The 24,299-nt window shown below is 42.2% G+C and overlaps 1 protein-coding gene across 3 annotated transcripts in view; it reads left to right on the forward strand.

Annotated features, from left to right (window-relative positions):
* PEX5L (peroxisomal biogenesis factor 5 like) overlaps positions 1-24,299 on the forward strand; it is a 231,033-nt gene that overhangs the window by 178,484 nt on the left and 28,250 nt on the right. For all 3 annotated transcript variants that reach the window (XM_075268640.1, XM_075268641.1, XM_075268642.1), the window contains one exon: positions 21,761-21,847. In XM_075268640.1, the coding sequence (XP_075124741.1) occupies positions 21,761-21,847 (87 nt within the window). The remainder of the gene's footprint in view (positions 1-21,760; positions 21,848-24,299) is intronic.

The following is a 24,299-nucleotide window of genomic DNA, read 5'->3' on the forward strand; positions in this document are numbered from 1 at the left end:
TAATAGGGGTGCCCAAACTTTTTCATAGGACTGTATCACTGATTGAAAACAAAGTCAGGATTGGGATATATATACGTGCAGTTGCATATAAATGAGAATCTCCTCTTTCATATGACACCAAAAACAAGTTTGTCCGTTTTATAATACCTGAGATATAGCCATTTGAAGTGACCCTCCCCCTACCATCATTTTCTCTTCATTTCACACAGCCCCCTATTCCGTACATGATCAGAAAATGAAAAGCCGGGGTCAGCTCTCAAAATTGTCCAAAATTTAGTTATGCTTTTATTGAGCATATGGAGGTAATGGCTTTTGCTCTGATTTTATTGGATGTTGTATAATACTTCATATTCCATATAGAAATTATTTTCGAACCGCATCGATACCACACAGATAGTTCAATATTGCAGAAAGCAGTAATTTTATGAAACTCTTTAAGAACATCTAATTTATCCAAAAAAAAACACAGTGAGAGTTTCTTATCCGTATGAAGAAAGAAGACTCATTAAATTATCTCTAAGGAAAAGAACAAAGACAATGGTGCTGAGAGTGTGCACAAAAATACCTGGGAAAAGTATTAAGGGAATTAAAGCTATTCTGAGACACATCCATATGCTGACCTATTGATAGTAAGTCACTTAAGCATCTATTTCTTCAATTTGCCATCTGCTTCTTGTTATTTTGTGAATATGTAACATAACTAGAGTCCATGTGGTCATAAAGAAGGTGAATAGGGAAAACCAAAAAAAAATTGTAAAAATAAACAGCAAAATCCAGCAATGTTTAATCCAGCAAGAACTTGTAGAGGTGCAGCAGTACAGCTCAATGTGTAGGAACCCCATAGAAGCTATACTGAAGTGGACAGCTTGAATTGACTCCTCTAGCTCTGTGCTAAGCGATCTGTATTACCGCTCTTTACAGCCTTTCATCTGTAGAAAGTCATACAATTGTGCCCATACAAGGAACAGGAACCCTTTCTGTACTTCTCGTATACTTAGAAAAGTGACGTTTTCAGTGTCAGCCTTCATACTATTCAGACATAAAATGAATTGTGGAATGCTCCATCAGATGCCTACGTATGGAAGTATTCTCCCCTAAAATCATTACATTCAATACAGTCTGAAGACATGGAATCTGTATGGCAACGCGTTAAAGAGACATTAAAAGATTTTCTGAGCATTATTCAGTTGAATGCTCAACTATTGCTCACTGTATGCAGCCGTGTCAACCTGGGAGGAGATTAAGATTGCTAACAGGACGTCCAGGAACATGCCTGAAAAGTATAATGATAGTATAATGATAGTGCTTGTGGGGTCCAGGGCCTTACTTACCGATCCCGGATCTTGCTCACAGCAGCCTCTGCAGAAGGGGAAGCGCTGGCGGGCATGATCAAGAGCCAGGATCGGTAAGTAAATAGGGACTATCACTTGCTGGAGTTACTACAGCAGGTAATGGCCTATTAAAAAAAAAATTAAAATCTGCAGCGGTAGTTATGTTCCTGCATACTTATATAATAACAAAAGAGCAGAACTGATAGCAGTAAATACTTTGTACATAAATCAGTAAGTACATAAGTCAGTGCAGCAGATTTGGGGAATTACAATTCACTTGCCCACTTTTACCCATCATCATTTATTATTACGATAATATCCCACCAATGCAGGGTCCCTAAATATTCATGAACTAAACCTTAAACATTATGTTTTTTGATTTACCTTTTCCTTGATGGAAATGTATCCACTATCCGGCGAATGTCTAGCACTGTGGTTTTGGGAATGGTCTTCTTTCAGCTAATGCTTTAATGCCCTGTGACTCAACTCCTGGAAGATGACCTTTATACTCGGAGACCTGTAATGGAGCAGATCATTAAGTATTGATGAGCCGGTACTCCGTTTCTAAAATGCAGCTACATCAAGATCGGTATATTTATATATTCATCTTCTGTTCTGTCTAATAGGAAAACCTCTTTCATTATGGACTAAGACATATTTATCACATATCTTTTCCCCACACGTAATCTTTTCCCACTACTAGGAGGTTTCCTCATATAGAATTTACTATGTCTTACCACAATTCCAGGGATGTCTGGTTGTTTTGACCTGAATAATTTCAAATTTTGTAGCATTTTTTTTATGTGTCCATTCCAGGCATGTATGCAATTTTTATACATATAATTCAGAGGATCTTATTAACTTGTCTTTTAAAACGCATGTACTAAGAGACCCTAAATATTGCAAAATTTGCTTAAATCTTTAGAAAGCATTTGTTTTTGAAGGACACACTTTTGGCCTTGGACAACATTTTGCATGTATGAAGCCTTAGCCTACATTCACATGTCATAAAGCTATGAAACCTCCGCTTTACTTTCAATGTCTTTGAATAGGAGCTCTTCACATGACTGATATTTTGAGGGTCTGTTGTCACGGACCGTCAAACTACAGGCCTTGCTCTATTTTTGTATGTTTTCATGGATACCTTCAGACACTGCAATGCATGACGGACTTGTGAATCAGTTGCCCCTCGGGTGCAAAACAGCCATGAAAAATGGAACACAGGAGCATAGTTGGGTGCAGTGGTTACATTTCCCCATCAGGCAGTGCAAAGAAGCTTAAAGGGGTTGTCTGGGATAAATTAATATTTCTAATCTAAAATGTCAAGCACAAACTAGTTAGGGGGCCACACGGTGGCTCAGTGGTTAGCACTGCAGCCTTGCAGCGCTGGAGTCCTGGTGCTCAAATCCCGCCATGGGCAAAAAACCATCTGTAAGGAGTTTGTATGTTCTCCCCGAGTTTGCATGGATTTCCATCCCATATTCCAAAAAGATGTACTGATTAGAGATGAGCGAACAGTGTTCTATCGAACTCATGTTCGATCGGATATTAGGCTGTTCGGCATGTTCGAATCGAATCGAACACCGCGTGGTAAAGTGCGCCATTACTCGATTCCCCTCCCACCTTCCCTGGCGCCTTTTTTGCTCCAATAACAGCGCAGGGTAGGTGGGACAGGAACTACGACACCGGTGACGTTGAAAAAAGTAGGCAAAACCCATTGGCTGCCGAAAACATGTGACCTCTAATTTAAAAGAACAGCGACGCCCAGCTTCGCGTCATTCTGAGCTTGCAATTCACCGGGGACGGAGGTTTCCGTCCAGTTAGCTAGGGCTTAGATTCTGGGTAGGCAGGGACAGGCTAGGATAGGAAGGAGAAGACAACCAACAGCTCTTATAAGAGCTAAATTCCAGGGAGAAGCTTGTCAGTGTAACGTGGCACTGACGGGCTCAATCGCCACAACCCAGCTTTCCCAGGATCCTGAATGGAATACACTGACAGTGTATTCCCGTATACCCCATATATACACCCCAAATCCCCGTTCCAACGGTGTGCCCCCCCACCTTCACCCCAGAAATACCCTGCAAGTCCCCTAGCAATAGAATAGGGGCTATATACACCCACTATTTTTGCTACTGCCATATAGTGCCATTGTCTGACTGGGAATTCAAAGAATATATTGGGGTTACGTGCACCCACAATTTTTGCTACTGGTATATAGTGCCATTGTCTGACTGGGAATTCAAAGAATATATTGGGGTTACAAATACCCTCATTTCTTGCTACTGGTATATAGTGCCATTGTCTGACTGGGAATTCAAAGAATATATTGGGGTTACAAATACCCTCATTTCTTGCTACTGCCATATAGTGCCAGTTTCTGACTGGTAATTCAAAGAATATATTGGGGTTACGTGCACCCACAATTTTTATACTGGTATATAGTGCCATTGTCTGACTGGGAATTCAAAGAATATATTGGGGTTACAAATACCCTCATTTCTTGCTACTGCCATATAGTGCCAGTTTCTGACTGGTAATTCAAATATATTGGGGTTACGTGCACCCACAATTTTTGCTACTGGTATATAGTGCCATTGTCTGACTGGGAATTCAAAGAATATATTGGGGTTACAAATACCCTCATTTCTTGCTACTGGTATATAGTGCCATTGTCTGACTGGGAATTCAAAGAATATATTGGGGTTACAAATACCCTCATTTCTTGCTACTGCCATATAGTGCCAGTTTCTGACTGGGAATTCAAAGAATATATTGGGGTTATAAATACCCTCATTTCTTGCTACTGGTATATAGTGCCATTGTCTGACTGGGAATTCAAAGAATATATTGGGGTTATAAATACCCTCATTTCTTGCTACTGGTATATAGTGCCATTGTCTGACTGGGAATTCAAAGAATATATTGGGGTTACAAATACCCTCATTTCTTGCTACTGGTATATAGTGCCATTGTCTGACTGGGAATTCAAAGAATATATTGGGGTTACAAATACCCTCATTTCTTGCTACTGGTATATAGTGCCATTGTCTGACTGGGAATTCAAAGAATATATTGGGGTTACAAATACCCTCATTTCTTGCTACTGGTATATAGTGCCATTGTCTGACTGGGAATTCAAAGAATATATTGGGGTTATAAATACCCTCATTTCTTGCTACTGGTATATAGTGCCATTGTCTGACTGGGAATTCAAAGAATATATTGGGGTTATAAATACCCTCATTTCTTGCTACTGGTATATAGTGCCATTGTCTGACTGGGAATTCAAAGAATATATTGGGGTTACAAATACCCTCATTTCTTGCTACTGGTATATAGTGCCATTGTCTGACTGGGAATTCAAAGAATATATTGGGGTTACAAATACCCTCATTTCTTGCTACTGCCATATAGTGCCAGTTTCTGTCTGGTAATTCAAAGAATATATTGGGGTTATAAATACCCTCATTTCTTGCTACTGCCATATAGTGCCATTGTCTGACTGGGAATTCAAAGAATATATTGGGGTTACAAATACCCTCATTTCTTGCTACTGGTATATAGTGCCATTGTCTGACTGGGAATTCAAAGAATATATTGGGGTTACAAATACCCTCATTTCTTGCTACTGCCATATAGTGCCAGTTTCTGACTGGTAATTCAAAGAATATATTGGGGTTACGTGCAACCACAATTTTTGCTACTGGTATATAGTGCCATTGTCTGACTGGGAATTCAAAGAATATATTGGGGTTACAAATACCCTCATTTCTTGCTACTGCCATATAGTGCCAGTTTCTGACTGGTAATTCAAATATATTGGGGTTACGTGCACCCACAATTTTTGCTACTGGTATATAGTGCCATTGTCTGACTGGGAATTCAAAGAATATATTGGGGTTACAAATACCCTCATTTCTTGCTACTGGTATATAGTGCCATTGTCTGACTGGGAATTCAAAGAATATATTGGGGTTACAAATACCCTCATTTCTTGCTACTGCCATATAGTGCCAGTTTCTGACTGGGAATTCAAAGAATATATTGGGGTTATAAATACCCTCATTTCTTGCTACTGGTATATAGTGCCATTGTCTGACTGGGAATTCAAAGAATATATTGGGGTTATAAATACCCTCATTTCTTGCTACTGGTATATAGTGCCATTGTCTGACTGGGAATTCAAAGAATATATTGGGGTTACAAATACCCTCATTTCTTGCTACTGGTATATAGTGCCATTGTCTGACTGGGAATTCAAAGAATATATTGGGGTTACAAATACCCTCATTTCTTGCTACTGGTATATAGTGCCATTGTCTGACTGGGAATTCAAAGAATATATTGGGGTTACAAATACCCTCATTTCTTGCTACTGGTATATAGTGCCATTGTCTGACTGGGAATTCAAAGAATATATTGGGGTTATAAATACCCTCATTTCTTGCTACTGGTATATAGTGCCATTGTCTGACTGGGAATTCAAAGAATATATTGGGGTTATAAATACCCTCATTTCTTGCTACTGGTATATAGTGCCATTGTCTGACTGGGAATTCAAAGAATATATTGGGGTTACAAATACCCTCATTTCTTGCTACTGGTATATAGTGCCATTGTCTGACTGGGAATTCAAAGAATATATTGGGGTTACAAATACCCTCATTTCTTGCTACTGCCATATAGTGCCAGTTTCTGTCTGGTAATTCAAAGAATATATTGGGGTTATAAATACCCTCATTTCTTGCTACTGCCATATAGTGCCATTGTCTGACTGGGAATTCAAAGAATATATTGGGGTTACAAATACCCTCATTTCTTGCTACTGGTATATAGTGCCATTGTCTGACTGGGAATTCAAAGAATATATTGGGGTTACAAATACCCTCATTTCTTGCTACTGCCATATAGTGCCAGTTTCTGACTGGTAATTCAAAGAATATATTGGGGTTACGTGCAACCACAATTTTTGCTACTGGAATATAGTGCCATTGTCTGACTGGGAATTCAAAGAATATATTGGGGTTATAAATACCCTCATTTCTTGCTACTGGTATATAGTGCCATTGTCTGACTGGGAATTCAAAGAATATATTGGGGTTACAAATACCCTCATTTCTTGCTACTGGTATATAGTGCCATTGTCTGACTGGGAATTCAAAGAATATATTGGGGTTATAAATACCCTCATTTCTTGCTACTGGTATATAGTGCCATTGTCTGACTGGGAATTCAAAGAATATATTGGGGTTATAAATACCCTCATTTCTTGCTACTGGTATATAGTGCCATTGTCTGACTGGGAATTCAAAGAATATATTGGGGTTACAAATACCCTCATTTCTTGCTACTGGTATATAGTGCCATTGTCTGACTGGGAATTCAAAGAATATATTGGGGTTACAAATACCCTCATTTCCTGCTACTGCCATATAGTGCCAGTTTCTGTCTGGTAATTCAAAGAATATATTGGGGTTATAAATACCCTCATTTCTTGCTACTGCCATATAGTGCCATTGTCTGACTGGGAATTCAAAGAATATATTGGGGTTACAAATACCCTCATTTCTTGCTACTGGTATATAGTGCCATTGTCTGACTGGGAATTCAAAGAATATATTGGGGTTACAAATACCCTCATTTCTTGCTACTGCCATATAGTGCCAGTTTCTGACTGGTAATTCAAAGAATATATTGGGGTTACGTGCAACCACAATTTTTGCTACTGGTATATAGTGCCATTGTCTGACTGGGAATTCAAAGAATATATTGGGGTTATAAATACCCTCATTTCTTGCTACTGGTATATAGTGCCATTGTCTGACTGGGAATTCAAAGAATATATTGGGGTTACAAATACCCTCATTTCTTGCTACTGGTATATAGTGCCATTGTCTGACTGGGAATTCAAAGAATATATTGGGGTTACAAATACCCTCATTTCTTGCTACTGCCATATAGTGCCAGTTTCTGACTGGTAATTCAAAGAATATATTGGGGTTACGTGCACCCACAATTTTTGCTACTGGTATATAGTGCCATTGTCTGACTGGGAATTCAAAGAATATATTGGGATTACAAATACCCTCATTTCTTGCTACTGGTATATAGTGCCATTGTCTGACTGGGAATTCAAAGAATATATTGGGGTTATAAATACCCTCATTTCTTGCTACTGCCATATAGTGCCAGTTTCTGACTGGTAATTCAAAGAATATATTGGTGTTATAAATACCCTCATTTCTTGCTACTGCCATATAGTGCCATTGTCTGACTGGGAATTCAAAGAATATATTGGGGTTATAAATACCCTCATTTCTTGCTACTGGTATATAGTGCCATTGTCTGACTGGGAATTCAAAGAATATATTGGGGTTACAAATACCCTCATTTCTTGCTACTGCCATATAGTGCCAGTTTCTGACTGGTAATTCAAAGAATATATTGGGGTTACGTGCACCCACAATTTTTGCTACTGGTATATAGTGCCATTGTCTGACTGGGAATTCAAAGAATATATTGGGGTTATAAATACCCTCATTTCTTGCTACTGGTATATAGTGCCATTGTCTGACTGGGAATTCAAAGAATATATTGGGGTTACAAATACCCTCATTTCTTGCTACTGCCATATAGTGCCAGTTTCTGACTGGTAATTCAAAGAATATATTGGGGTTACGTGCACCCACAATTTTTGCTACTGGTATATAGTGCCATTGTCTGACTGGGAATTCAAAGAATATATTGGGGTTACAAATACCCTCATTTCTTGCTACTGGTATATAGTGCCATTGTCTGACTGGGAATTCAAAGAATATATTGGGGTTACAAATACCCTCATTTCTTGCTACTGCCATATAGTGCCAGTTTCTGACTGGTAATTCAAAGAATATATTGGGGTTATAAATACCCTCATTTCTTGCTACTGGTATATAGTGCCATTGTCTGACTGGGAATTCAAAGAATATATTGGGGTTATAAATACCCTCATTTCTTGCTACTGGTATATAGTGCCATTGTCTGACTGGGAATTCAAAGAATATATTGGGGTTACAAATACCCTCATTTCTTGCTACTGCCATATAGTGCCAGTTTCTGACTGGTAATTCAAAGAATATATTGGGGTTACGTGCACCCACAATTTTTGCTACTGGTATATAGTGCCATTGTCTGACTGGGAATTCAAAGAATATATTGGGGTTACAAATACCCTCATTTCTTGCTACTGGTATATAGTGCCATTGTCTGACTGGGAATTCAAAGAATATATTGGGGTTACAAATACCCTCATTTCTTGCTACTGCCATATAGTGCCAGTTTCTGACTGGTAATTCAAAGAATATATTGGGGTTACGTGCACCCACAATTTTTGCTACTGGTATGTAGTGCCATTGTCTGACTGGGAATTCAAAGAATATATTGGGGTTACAAATACCCTCATTTCTTGCTACTGGTATATAGTGCCATTGTCTGACTGGGAATTCAAAGAATATATTGGGGTTATAAATACCCTCATTTCTTGCTACTGGTATATAGTGCCATTGTCTGACTGGGAATTCAAAGAATATATTGGGGTTATAAATACCCTCATTTCTTGCTACTGGTATATAGTGCCATTGTCTGACTGGGAATTCAAAGAATATATTGGGGTTACGTGCACCCACAATTTTTGCTACTGGTATATAGTGCCAATTTCTAACTGGGAATTCAAAATGCACAAGGCTCCCGGAAAGGGACGTGGACGAGGCCGTGAGCGAGGTCGGGGGAATGGTTCTGGGGAGCAAGGTAGCAGTGAAGCCACAGGGCTTCCCGTGCCTACTCCTGTGGGGCAGGAAGCATTGCGCCACTCCACAGTGCCAGGGTTGCTTGCCACATTAACTAAACTGCAGGGTACAAACCTTAGTAGGCCCGAGAACCAGGAACAGGTCTTGCAATGGCTGTCAGAGAACACTTACAGCACATTGTCCAGCAGCCAGTCAGACTCTGCCTCCTCTCCTCCTATTACCCAACAGTCTTGTCCTCCTTCCTCCCAAAATTCCCAAGCTTCACAGAACAATAACCCCAACTGTCCCTGCTCCCCAGAGCTGTTCTCCGCTCCTTTCATTGTCCCTCAACCTGCCTCTCCACGTCACGATTCCACGAACCTAACAGAGGAGCATCTGTGTCCAGATGCTCAAACACTAGAGTCTCCTCCATCTCCGTTCGATTTGGTGGTGGATGACCAGCAACCCACCCTCATCAACGATGATGTGACGCAGTTGCCGTCAGGGCATCCAGTTGACCGGCGCATTGTGCGGGAGGAGGAGATGAGACAGGAGTTGGAAGAGGAAGTGGTGGATGATGAGGACACTGACCCGACCTGGACAGGGGGGATGTCAAGCGGGGAAAGTAGTGTGGATGTTGAGGCAGGTGCAGCACCAAAAAGGGTAGCTAGAGGCAGAGGCAGAGGTCAGCAGCTTAGGCGAAGCCAGGCCACACCCGGAATCTCCCAAGATGTTCCAGTTCGTACCCAGCCCCGAAAAACTCCCACCTCGAGGGCACGTTTCTCGAAGGTGTGGAGTTTTTTCAAGGAATGCGCCGAGGACAGATATAGTGTTGTCTGCACAATTTGCCTCTCGAAATTGATTAGGGGCTCTGAGAAGAGCAACCTGTCCACCACTTCAATGCGCCGTCATTTGGAATCCAAGCACTGGAATCAGTGGCAGGCAGCAACGGCAGGACAAAGGCCGCCTGCTGTTCACGCCACTGCCACTGCCTCTGCCACTGCCTCTGCCTCTGCCACTGCCACTGCTGACTGTGCTGGCGATGCACTCCAGAGGACGAGCCAGGACACCACTTCATCTGCCTCCGCCACTTTGTTGACTTCTCCCTCATCTTCCCCTGTTCCTGTCTTATCTCCTTCTCCTGCACCATCAAAGGCACCATCAGGCGCTTCTTTACAACAACCCACCATCTCTCAGACATTGGAGCGGCGGCAGAAATACACTGCTAACCACCCACACGCGCAAGCCTTGAACGCCAACATCGCTAAACTGCTGGCCCAGGAGATGTTGGCGTTCCGGCTTGTTGAAACTCCCGCCTTCCTGGACCTGATGGCAACTGCGGCACCTCGCTATGCCGTCCCTAGCCGTCACTACTTCTCCCGGTGTGCCGTCCCCGCCTTGCACCAGCACGTGTCACTCAACATCAGGCGGGCCCTTAGTTCCGCGCTTTGCACAAAGGTCCACTTGACCACCGACGCGTGGACAAGTGCATGCGGACAGGGACGCTACATTTCACTGACGGCACACTGGGTGAATGTAGTTGAGGCTGGGACTGCTTCCCAAACTGGCCCGGTGTACCTCGTCTCCCCGCCTAACATTCCTGGCAGGGACACGAGAAGAACACCCCCCTCCTCCTCCTCCTCTATCGCCTCCTCCTCCGCCACCGCCTCCTCCTCCGCTGTTAGATTGACCCCAGCTACGAGTTGGAAACGTTGCAGCACTGGCGTTGGTAGACGTCAGCAGGCTGTGCTGAAGCTGATCAGCTTGGGGGACAGACAGCACACTGCCTCCGAGGTGAGGGATGCCCTCCTCGATGAGACGGCAATATGGTTTGAGCCGCTGCACCTGGGCCCAGGCATGGTCGTTTGTGATAATGGCCGGAACCTGGTAGCAGCTCTGCAGCTTGCCGGACTCCAACATGTTCCATGCCTGGCCCACGTCTTCAACCTAGTGGTGCAACGTTTCCTAAAGAGCTACCCCAATGTTCCAGAGCTACTGGTGAAAGTGCGGCGCATGTGCGCCCACTTTCGCAAGTCGACAGTAGCCGCTGCTAGCTTAAAATCTCTCCAGCAACGCCTGCATGTGCCACAACACCGGCTTTTGTGCGACGTCCCCACACGCTGGAACTCAACGTTTCAGATGTTGAATAGAGTGGTTGAGCAGCAGAGACCTTTGATGGAATACCAGCTACAAAACCCTAGGGTGCCACAAAGTCAGCTGCCTCAGTTTCACATCCATGAGTGGCCATGGATGAGAGACCTTTGTGACATCCTACGGGTCTTTGAGGAGTCCACAAGGAGGTTGAGCTCTGAGGATGCGATGGTGAGCCTTACAATCCCGCTCTTGTGTGTTCTGAGAGAATCCCTGATTGACATCAGGGATAACTCAGATCACACAGAGGAGTTAGGGATAGCATCCGATCCGTCACAGCTGGAGAGTAGGTCCACACATCTGTCCGCTTCACTGCGTTTAATGGAGGAGGAGGAGGAGGAGGAAGAAGAGTTGTCCGATGATGTGATGGTGATACAGGAGGCTTCCGGGCAACTTCGAATCGTCCCATTGTTGCAGCGCGGATGGGTAGACATGGAGGATGAGGAGGAAATGGAGATTGAACTTTCCGGTGGGGCCAGAGGAGTCATGCCAACTAACACTGTGGCAGACATGGCTGAGTTCATGTTGGGGTGCTTTACAACCGACAAGCGTATTGTCAAAATCATGGAGGACAACCAGTACTGGATCTTTGCTATCCTTGACCCCCGGTATAAAAACAACATCTCGTCTTTTATTCCGGTAGAGGGGAGGGCCAATCGCATCAATGCTTGCCACAGGCAATTGGTGCAGAATATGATGGAGATGTTTCCAGCATGTGACGTTGGCGGCAGGGAGGGCAGTTCCTCCAGTAGGCAACCAAGTTCTCACCGGTCCACACAAACGAAGGGCACACTGTCTAAGGTCTGGGACACCTTGATGGCACCCCCTCGCCAAAGTGCCGCCACGGAGGGTCCTAGTGTCACCAGGCGTGAGAAGTATAGGCGCATGTTGCGGGAATACCTTTCCGACCACAGCCCTGTCCTCTCCGACCCCTCTGCGCCCTACACGTATTGGGTGTCGAAGTTGGACCTGTGGCTTGAACTTGCCCTATATGCCTTGGAGGTGCTGTCCTGTCCTGCCGCCAGCGTCCTATCTGAGAGGGTGTTCAGTGCAGCCGGTGGCATCATCACTGACAAGCGCACCCGTCTGTCAGCTGAGAGTACCGACCGGCTCACTTTGATAAATATGAACCACCACTGGATAGAGCCTTCATTTTTGTGCCCACCTGTGTAAAGCACCCCAACATGAAACTCCATGTCTGTACTCAACCTCTCCAATTCCTCCGCATCCTCATACTCATCCACCATAAGCGTTGCACAATTCTGCTAATACTAGGCTCCCTCCGCCCTGATTTCCCCCAACTCTGCTGGTTAGAGGCTCCCTCCACCCTGATTTCCACCAACTCTGCTGGTTAGAGGCTCCCTCCACCCTGCTTTCCCACAACTCTGCTGGTTAGAGGCTCCCTCCACCCTGCTTTCCCACAACTCTGCTGGTTAGAGGCTCCCTCCACCCTGTTTTCCCACAACTCTGCTGGTTAGAGGCTCCCTCCACCCTGATTTCCACCAACTCTGCTGGTTAGAGGCTCCCTCCACCCTGCTTTCCCACAACTCTGCTGGTTAGAGGCTCCCTCCACCCTGATTTCCACCAACTCTGCTGGTTAGAGGCTCCCTCCACCATGAATTGGTCCAAACTGGGCTGTTTAGAGGCTCCCTCCACCATGAATTGGTCCAAACTGGGGGTTTTAGAGGCTCTCTCCACCATGAATTGGTCCAAACTGGGCTGTTTAGAGGCTCCCTCCACCATGAATTGGTCCAAACTGGGGTTTTTAGAGGCTCCCTCCACCATGAATTGGTCCAAACTGGGCTGGTTAGAGGCTCCCTCCACCATGAATTTGCCAAAACTGGGGGTTTTTAGAGGCTCCCTCCACCATGAATTGGTCCAAACTGGGGTTTTTAGAGGCTCCCTCCACCATGAATTGGTCCAAACTGGGGTTTTTAGAGGCTCCCTCCACCATGAATTGGTCCAAACTGGGGGTTTTAGAGGCTCCCTCCACCATGAATTTGCCCAAACTGGGCTGTTTAGAGGCTCCCTCCACCATGAATTTGCCCAAACTGGGCTGTTTAGAGGCTCCCTCCACCATGAATTGGTCCAAACTGGGGTTTTTAGAGGCTCCCTCCACCATGAATTGGTCCAAACTGGGCTGTTTATAGGCTCCCTCCACCATGAATTGGTCCAAACTGGGGATTTTAGAGGCTCCCTCCACCATGAATTGGTCCAAACTGGGCTGGTTAGAGGCTCCCTCCACCATGAATTTTCCCAAACTGGGCTGTTTAGAAGCTCCCTCCACCATGAATTTGCCCAAACTGGGCTGTTTAGAGGCTCCCTCCACCATGAATTGGTCCAAACTGGGGTTTTTAGAGGCTCCCTCCACCATGAATTGGTCCAAACTGGGCTGTTTAGAGGCTCCCTCCACCATGAATTGGTCCAAACTGGGGTTTTTAGAGGCTCCCTCCACCATGAATTGGTCCAAACTGGGGTTTTTAGAGGCTCCCTCCACCATGAATTTGCCCAAACTGGGCTGTTTAGAGGCTCCCTCCACCATGAATTTGCCCAAACTGAGCTGTTTAGAGGCTCCCTCCACCATGAATTGGTCCAAACTGGGGTTTTTAGAGGCTCCCTCCATCATGAATTGGTCCAAACTGGGGGTTTTTAGAGGCTCCCTCCACCATGAATTTGCCCAAACTGGGCTGTTTAGAGGCTCCCTCCACCATGAATTTGCCCAAACTGGGGTTTTTAGAGGCTCCCTCCACCATGAATTGGTCCAAACTGGGGTTTTTAGAGGCTCCCTCCACCATGAATTTGCCCAAACTGGGGGTTTTTAGAGGCTCCCTCCACCATGAATTTGCCCAAACTGGGCTGTTTAGAGTCTCCCTCCATCATGAATTGGTCCAAACTGGGGTTTTTAGAGGCTCCCTCCACCATGAATTGGTCCAAACTGGGGTTTTTAGAGGCTCGCTCCACCATGAATTGGTCCAAACTGGGGTTTTTAGAGGCTCCCTCCACCATGAATTTGCCCAAACTCTGGTGGTTAGAGGCTCAATCCACCCTGATTTTCAAAACAAATGTTGGTGCCAACCTCAACTTACTACAAGGGCCAAATTCACTGCTGGTGACAAGCTCTCCTCACTGCAAGTGCCAAATACACATGTTTCAAGGTGTTTTCCTACTGTCAGAGAGGTGGTATTGAGTGTGTAAAGTGTGTAGTTGTTAGGCTGTGATGTTGGGGTAATAGAGGGTCTTTGGTGTGTTAGATGCCCCCAGACATGCTTCCCCTGCTGTCCCAGTGTCATTTCAGAGGTGTTGGCATCATTTCCTGTGGTGTCATAGTGGACTTGGTGACCCTCCAGACACGGATTTGGGTTTCCCCCTTAACGAGTATCTGTTCCCCATAGACTATAATGGGGTTCGAAACCCGTTCGAACACACGAACATTGAGCGGCTGTTCGAATCGAATTTCGAACCTCGAACATTTTAGTGTTCGCTCCTCTCTAGTACTGATAGGGAAAAATGTACATTGTGAGCTTTATGTGGGGCTCACAATCTACATTTTTTTAAAAAAAAAAACACAAACTAGTTGTTCTCTTGCTCTTTGCATATTCTTCTGATATTTTCACTTTTTATGACTTGTAGTGCTTCTTAACATTGTAATGCTCTTTGGCTCTTTGTTGCCCTTTTCCTTTAGGGTAACACAGTCTCCCATGATGTGACTACTTGGCTGTATGCCACTCACTGGCATGCAGGTCCAAGACTAGACCAGACACAACCTAGATGTAGCTAGGTCAGGGGTTCAGGGCCAAGGTTTGGATTTCACAGTCTACTGCAGTAAACCTAAAGAAGTTATTTCACTACTGTCACAAACTCTACTTCTTTGGACCCTTCTTTGTATAGGTGCTACTCCATTAATTTCAGTGCAGTTGGAATTTTTTTCTCTAGCTCCCATTGTCCCTGAGCAATCAATGCTGTTAATTTCCATGCCTGATATGCTAACTAGACTCTTTAATGTCAAGTGGGCGGCATGAGGGAGCAGTAGCCAAAGGGACATGGCCAAGGGCTCCAATCTTGTGCCCACTATTCATTTTATAGTTATTATTGGATATTTGCATGTGATGTGGGACAATAAAAGCAAGCTCTAAAATCAAGCATTCAGAGTGCTGACCGATCTTCTTTTCTTTGCTTTAGTTATTTTGGGAATCTGGTTAGTCCCCCTTGGAATCGTATATACCCCATCTCCTATGAAGAGTTTGCTATCCTACCTTCCAAAAGTGTAAGAACTCTGTGCTCGTCCTGCTCAACACTACTTAATTGATAATAGAGAGTCTAGTTAGCATATAAGGTACCGAAAATAGCTGTGCTGATTGCTCATAAAATTTTATTAACACTATGGAAATTAACAAATGGCTTCTGAGTGGTGCTCTGATTTATTCTTACTCTATAATTTAAGATTGGTAATAATTTTGCCATTTAAAGTATTGAATTTAATTGCTTAGATTTGTGGATTATGTAATTAAATATGAATATAAATCGTATTATTTATTGTACATATACTTACAAAAATATGCAAAATACATGGCACAACATTAACAGCAGTTTACAGAATAAAAGTGAATAATTACAGAGTAAAATAGCTTATGCACTCATTCCAAGTCCAAAAAACATTTTTTATGATGCACTTTGTCATATTCACTTGATGGCTTGTTTGCTTCAAATTTCGTATACTAGTAGGATGCTCATGACACACTGTAGACTTCCATTTTTATGATAGCAAGTTGCACAGACAGAATAGATGCTGTTTCCTTAAAGAGGTTGCCTGGGCAAAAATATATTTTTTAAATAGGCTGGGGATGTGAAAAAAATAAAAAAATAAATAAAACTCACCTGTCCCCGAAGCTCCGGTGTCCTCCCTGCAAGGTCTGGTCCTGCTGTCTTCTTGAAGTGAAATTCCATGCTAGCTGTGACATCCCAAAGCCGCTCATAGGCCATAGCTGTGACATATAGCGAGGACTTCTGCCGGAAGACAACAGACCAGCAGGACCAGACCATGCTGGGAGGCACTGGAGCATCAAGGAAAGGTGAGTATGATTTTTTTTTCACCTTCCCTGGCCTATTTAAAAAAATAACATTTTTGCCCGGACAACCCCTTTAACTTCAGGAGTTAAAGACACAGCGTAAAACAGACACATTCAGCTGTCTCCATAACTCCCGACCACCCCAGGGGAGATGAAGAAAGGACTATTTTATATACAGACATGAGACTAATTATAATCTAATTTTAGAAATATGTTCATGTATGCATGTCTTAAGATTTGCCATGCTTTATATATGGTAGCACTTGAATAGGCCCTTTTCAATAAGTGCAGGGCCAGACAAACCCCAAGTTTAGTTGCACATGTGAATTGACCTAATCTGTACAGTACTGAGCTGCTTCTCTCTGTGTAGTGTGTATGCTTCAGCTCCAGGGCTGCTGCATCCAATATACAACCCCACATCTGTCTTTATTTATACTGTAATATAGCCAGCTGTATGCTGTGTTGTTAGGACAAGAAAAGACTGGGAGAATGTGAGCAAACATTGCTGGAAGAGTACATAACAACAGGAAGGGAGGCTCAGTCCTTTGTGTGCCCTCACTCTTGTGCTGCCCAACTCCTCTAGGATGTGGCAGGGTAGTAAAGGCCTGTATTGCTTGATGGGGTCTGGGATCCAACCGAGAGTTCACAGACACAAAGTAATTGAATACGTTTCTTGTGTGTATAAAATGTGGTAACATTTGCAAGTGTTACATGTGTATTTACAAGTGTAATATTTGATGTGACTATCCTTTACCTTCAAAACAGAATCATTTGTCCTAGGTACAATTGAACACATTTTTGAAGGAACATTACAGGGAGGTTGTCCCAGACATCTTAAAAAATTAACCACAGGTCTTCTGTGGATGTAGGCTTGCTTGAGTCCTTCTTGCTCTTCCTGTTATCTCAGACAGACTTGGCATTGAATTCAGGGCTTTGTGAGAACTTTTTTACACTGAAGATAGTTGTGACTGATTCACATTATGATGTTACTAGCACCTTGTACAAGCTTAAAGGGATTTGAAGGGTGGTGTCAGGCAGGAGCAGACAAGGGGTTTGACTCTGAGCTCTGACACTGGCTGCCTCTGACTGGAGCTCTGAATCACGCCCCACGCCACCACCCCCGTCCAACACTGCCCTTCTGACATTACAGAGCTTATACTGTATAACACATCAGGCATCAAAACTAATTGTGCTTGTTGCTCAGGAATGGTGGGGCTATAGAGAAAATTTCAAGTGTGCTGGAATCAGTAGAGCAGCGCCTATTATTGATGCTAAGATCTAGAACTGGTGATGAAACATCCTCTTTAATGTTTAAATACATCTGTAATGTATATGCATGTGTGTAATTGATATGCATGTAATTTGTATACATTTGCAATATGTATATACTTGTGTAATGCTGTGTCTATATCTGTGTTAGTCAGTTATGTTGTTCTGCTTAGCTATCGGTATAGTACAATTAAATTATATCGATACTGGAACCATTTGTGTCTGTCATTTTATTTTAAAAGAAATATTGCAGGATGCTGCACAATTTTTTTTTAAGTATTTCTGATAGAATCTTTGACAGAGGGTTCTATATAGATGTAAAAAAAAGGGGGGCCAGGTACACGTCCTGCTGCACAGGGACCCTATGTTGTTAGTGTTGGCACAATAGCACTCACAGATGTATCTTCTATTGATACAGAGCATCTAATAAAGGCTCTTAATGAAAGGTATCTGTCCTGGTGACAAGTTCTCTTTTCCATGTAGCACTAAAAGCCCTGTTTAAGTCCGGCACATATCCAACCAGTTGGTGAACCGTTACATTTATTTGCAGCAAAAGCTAAGGGACATGCACTCCTGACTTAAGTCCTAAAACCGTTCATACACAATAGATCATAAAGACCTTCAAACACGCATGGCTACACCAGTAAAGGTCAAGTAGAAAAGTGTAAAACACTAAGATTAATTCCCTGCAAGACCATATAGGCGTTTGAAAAATTGTTTTCCTCCCCACTGTAAATCCTGCTTGCATGTTGTTAAAGTTTTCACGTAAATGGCGTAAATCTGGTGAGAACTCCCACCTACTGCCGGTTTATATGGAAGTAAATCAACAACTGACAATGTACACACATTAACCTCTACTTAGTCTTTTTAGCATTCTTTTAAGGAGACAAAACATTATTATTATTGCAAGTATTACTTAAAGCTACTAGTATCCTGTAGTGTTGCAGAATACTTGCAAAATGATATAAAACATGGCATGAGTTTTCTTATGATAGACATGGATTAAACATTGTTTACGGGTCTGACGGATGGGACCGTTACTTTGTGCTGAAACAGCACTTGGAAAGTACCATGGCAATTGTCTCCTTTCTGTTCCTCTCTGCTATTTCTTGGCAGCCACACTATAACTGACCATGCGATATACTAGTACTAATGCCATCAATGTCTGTCTATAAACAACCCCAGGATTGCAAAGCCAATCAGGCTTGTGTGCCACATGAAGAAAGCCTTTCACCACCTCCACCAGTTCTTTGCATGCTTTATTGGATGCTGCAACACTGATTCCGTTATAATTGAAATGTTTTCTCTATTGTTCATTGTTCCAAAGACAAATCTGAGCCAATAGTTTTGATGTCTGATATGACCATTAGACTTTCTACTATTGAGAGGGCCATGGCAGGTAGGAGTGGTCCAGGCATTGTTCACCTTTGATTGGACAGTGTAAGGGCTTGTTCACACGGGGGGCGGATTTTGACCATATTTTGACTCGAGGAGCCAAATCAAAATATGGTCAAAACCCGCCTGCCACGATGTCGCGGTCGCGACTTCCCCCACCCCGAAGTCGGCTCAAATGAATGGACCGACACCGGAGGTTGCGGCTGCCAGACGGAAGTCACGGCTCAGCCAGCCGCGGAATCCGCCTGAAGAAAGGGCAGCTTGCTTCTTTTTTTCTGCTATCAGCAGTTGCCGATAGCGGAAAGAAGAACGCTAGTGGTCTCCATAGACCACCATTGTAAAGGGGCGGATTATGACGTGGATTCCGCTGTCAAAATCTGCCCCTTTGGCCCCGTGTGAACTAGCCCTAAGAGTCTGCTCTTGCTGATGACCACTCACATGACAGAAGAGAAGAAGAAGATGTCTCTCTCTGCTTCTGGGAAACTACTTGGTCCTACTGTGTGTTACTTTTGCCACATACCCCTTGAAAATTGGGGTGGGAACTCCGAAACGCTAATACAGGCGTCGTATGTTTCCAAATAAAGGATTGCATTTGAATACATCAGGTCAAGCGCAGTTTTTTCCTGGGTTCAACCTCATTTGTAAGGAATCCCTACTGGTCAGACTTCACATGACAGAAGAGAAGAAAGCCTATTTAGCATATCAAAATAGTGAGGGCAAGATTGTAAATTCTGGCTGTACAGGAATTAGTATTTAGCAACTCCTATTGACGGATGCATAGAACTGGAGTCTGTGGAGGTGTTGAAAAGTCGTCTTTATTTTTTCATTTCCGCAAATCAAAGAGCCATAATTTTTTATTCTTCCATTAAATGAATAGGCTGTTTTCCTCCCCCTAACGTCACTCAAGACTCTTATTTCTAACAGCACCGATCTCATTATTTAGCCTCACATAAAGATGTCTATGGAAAGAGGAGAGGAGAAGAGCAGGCATCTACCGGCTACCACTGTAATGGATTATTGGCTTCATTTTGTACAGTAATAGAGCATTATCTTACTATCTTGATAAGTGTAGCAGCGTTTAGTAGCTGGAGTATGTTTGCATCCTTTCCAGCAGCCTCCTTCTACTACATTTCCCCCTCTCCATAGACTTTCAGGGTAGAAGTAACTGTAAAAGAAGGGAAATGGAAAATGCACTGATAAACAGAGAAAGAAGGGTTTCTTTAAAGGGTTTCTGTCAGCAGGAAAATCAGTATCAAACTAATGACAGTACACTGTGGAGCTGCTTCTACACTTACTAAATGTATAATTTTATTCTGCATTGCAGCTCCATTTTCATGAAAATGAGCTGAAAAGGGCTTTAGGGGTATATCTTCTGCTTGGACTTCATTCTCTATTCTAGATAACCACCCCGTAGATGCCGATCAGCTTCGCCCCACTGCTTGAGTGATGTCTTCCACTTTGTCACACCTTGTCTGTAGTTAGGCTCCATTATCTAGAGCAGAAAGTGAAGTCCCTGCAGGAGAATACATGCCCCTAAATCCCTTTTCAGCTAATTTTCATATGAAGAAAACACTGATTTTCATGACAATAGAGCTGTAATTCAGAATAAATACATTTTTGGAAAAGTAGAAGCCGCACTACAAGGTACTAGCATTAGTTTGATATAGATTTGCAGAATGCAGACTGACTACCGTTAATAAGATATATTCAGGTTTCTTACATTCATCTGTACTGTTCAGTTTATAACTAGAGTCACTCTTTAAGAATAAACGTCAGCTGTATCCATTTCACATAGAGAGATCTGGTATGTCAACAGACAAGGATAGATGCAGAAAACAATTTGTGGGTATACACATCAAATCTGAATTGAAGCAACCCTGGTTTTAGAGCAATACAAAGGGAGGTAACAGAAGGCTTGTAGTTTTGTCAAGATTGAGATTCAGGTAAAGTGAAGGCTTGATAAATAAGACAGAACAGAAGAACAGCTGGTTATAACCGTACAAGTGTACAACTGGGAATCATCAGCATAAAAAGTGTCTTGTAAATCAAAACTGTTTATTGTTTTTCCATCTGGAACTTTAGAAAGAGAACCTAATAGTAAATCCCATAGAGCTCAGCAAAAAGGGGACTGAGAGGTGAGGTGGAACCCTGCTAAAATAATGATCTGAAAAAGACATGATACATAAGATACTGTAATTCAATAGAGTCTTCACATTCGAAGCGGCAGTGAATTTAATAGAGCAAATAAATCCAGATCAATTAAAATATGGCAGTCTGGAGATAATAGAAGACTTCTGTCATTCCACTTCTGAAATGATCACAGGCCTTATACTGTAGTTGGTAGTGGCGCAAATGTTTTCAGCACCAGCAGCTCCATGCTTCTGTCCACCGGTCCAGGGCCATGTCAGCAGGGATGTCCTGTATGTTTGCAGGTCTCTGCATCCTATCACAGGCCACAGCAGTGACCCCTTCAGAATCAGCCCGCCACTGACTGGCCACTGACATAGTGTTTGTGAAGACGTCACCACCAAGGCCTATGATTGGCTGTAGAAGACTTCACAAACAGAACGTCACTGCTGACATGACCCGGGACCTGTAAACAGAACCAAGAAGCTGCCGGCACCAGAAGAAGAGGACCTCATAGAGGTGAGCATTTTTATTTTTTTTTTATAACCCCTATTTGCACCACCTGAAATCTTTTAAAAATGAGTTGTACTACGCTTTTAAACCAATATGCTAATCCTAATGTCTTCCATAAGGTAATGTTTAACACTTTATTTTTCAGAGTAGAGAATCTCGCTTGGGAGGAGCATTTTTGTCTAGAAACCAGTCCCTAGAGGAAGAATTTGAAAGGGCAAAAGCTGCAGTTGAGGTAATGTGTCCCACGTAGGCGTAATAAAAATGCATGTTCAAGTTCTTACAGCATTAGCAATGAGGCAGAAAATTCACTTGGCAATAAAAATAATACATTTTGTTCTACTTGCTATTAAGTAATTGACTAGATTTATTTAGAACCATGTTCACATTCATGACAAATAGAAGCCCACCTGTGTCTGCCAAAAACATGAATTTGGCTATTTAGACCATCCTGTCACATCCATTAGGATGAGAACGCTCTGCTCATTACACAGTGCCATGGTTTGTTAGTAAGGGATTCACCCAATGCATTTTACTCTAGATTATTACTTTTCTGTTTGTTTGTTGTTTTTTGGGTAATAAGACAATATGTTCTAGAAAGGAGAAATGAAGAATAAATCTAAATTGTCTTTAATTGTCTCTTTTATGTTAAAAAATGAATTAAATTATAAATATAGTTTAAGAACTTGGCCAAAGTATTTTCATCCAAAGATTTATGGAAACTAAAACTGACCAAGATTCCATGGACAATCTCATTATATCTGTCCCTCAGCATGTCTTGTTAGGATTAGATAGGCTTAACAAGAGGCGTCTTCACCAAACATTCAACAGTCATTTTAACCAGGCTCAACCAAGTATGTCAATAGAAGTCAGTTGAGAGTTGGCTGAACAGTCATTCATGTATGGTGTAGCAATTGGGGGTGCAGAACTACTTCCGAAATCTGTGGGGGCTCAAAGTATTTAAGTGAGACCTCTGTTACAGATTTAGCATCGAGGCCCAGAAGCTTCTAGTTGCTCCTCAGTATTCAGTATAAAAAAAAAAACAAAAAAAACTTGCAAGTCTTCAGTAGGTGATACCTTTTTTAATGGCTAACTCGTAATGATGACAGAATATGACGTTTCGAAGCTTACTCTGGGTTTCTTCTTCAGAAATATACTGAAGACTTGCAAGTTTTTTGGGGGTTTTTATATTTCATAACCACTGGCTAACACGGTACGAGAACAAACATTTTGCTCTGTATTCAGGAAATAGCTGTGTTATGTCAATGGTTAGCTTAAGCTTCCAAAACTACAGTCCTTTTTTGGTTTCCACTTCAATTTATGTATTTGCATATATTAAAAAAAGGATAATTTTTTAAAAGACCTGTCTTATCACAACAACTCCGTCTTCTGCTGAAGCCAGCACATCAGTAAGTCTTACATCTACAGATTGGCAATGACTATGCTGAGAGTCCTTTAACATAAATCACTACATGACTATAATATTTCTTTAAAAGGACTTTTGCACTTCCACATTAAACTACAGTATATAACAATATGAACAGTTTGCATATTTTCGACAGCACATGATCTGCTGACAACAATACATTCTCAAACAGCATAATAGATGCAAACAGCCAACAAGCATTTTACATAGGCAAGTGACAAGCTCATTATGATGATTTTTGGCTTGTGTAAAAGTGTCTTTATATACCCTTTTATATACTCTCTCTCTTTGTCTCTGTAGTAACCAATCACAATCCAGTTCTTAATTTCCGATAATCACAGTTCTCCGTTCCCCAAGGCTCTACCCTAATGTTTATGTGTAAAACTTCATTAGACTTTTTGCCTGATAGAAAGTAGGGTTAGTCTTACTCTCCTTTTTTAAGGGGACGGGATATGGAATGAAGGACATTAATAAGGCATCAAGTCTTTTAAGGTTTAACAATTTATTTTAGCAGATATGATCTTAATCTACTCTTACATGTCATCTCCTCTGAAAACATGGACATATAAGCAGCACATTTTTCACAAGGCGCCTATTTTTAAACAGATACAATCTTACTGGGTAATTTTCATCTTCTGCACAAAATCAACATTTTACTCCAGGAAATAGAAGATTCCGATGAAGGTGACAGATGATATCTGCACAAAACAGGAAGCATTATTCGTGGCTGAAATATTTGTCATGGATAAAATAAGCTCAGGAAGATGATGTTCGTTCCATAGGAACAATACAGAAAACTATATTTATGGGTATTATGTCACAGTGAGATGAGTGATAGGCTTACTGGAAAGTAATACATTTAAAGACTACATATCAGGCACAGATTCTAAGGCCATCCATTATGGGAGCCAAGTTTGTAGTCATCTGGAGATATCAATGAATTCACTCACTACACTTCATTTTGATCAGTTGAGGTCACAAAATGGCTGCCACCACAATAAGTAGGCAATATAAGGGCCCCTTCACACAGAGTAAACACGCGTGTATTTTTGCAAAATACACATGTAAAAATACACATGTAAAAATAAGACTCCTATTGACTTCAATGATATTTTTTACACGTGTATTTTGCAAAAATACACATGCGTTTACTCCGTGTGAAGGCTCCCTAAGGTAGATCAACATGGTAAAGATGTAATCATTTTAATTAGGTATTTTATATTAAAGGGACTGATTTTTTTTTTTATTATATTTTTATTTT

Source organism: Leptodactylus fuscus, chromosome 3 (genome assembly GCF_031893055.1).
Source record: "Leptodactylus fuscus isolate aLepFus1 chromosome 3, aLepFus1.hap2, whole genome shotgun sequence".
In the NCBI taxonomy this organism is placed as follows: Eukaryota; Metazoa; Chordata; class Amphibia; order Anura; family Leptodactylidae; genus Leptodactylus; species Leptodactylus fuscus.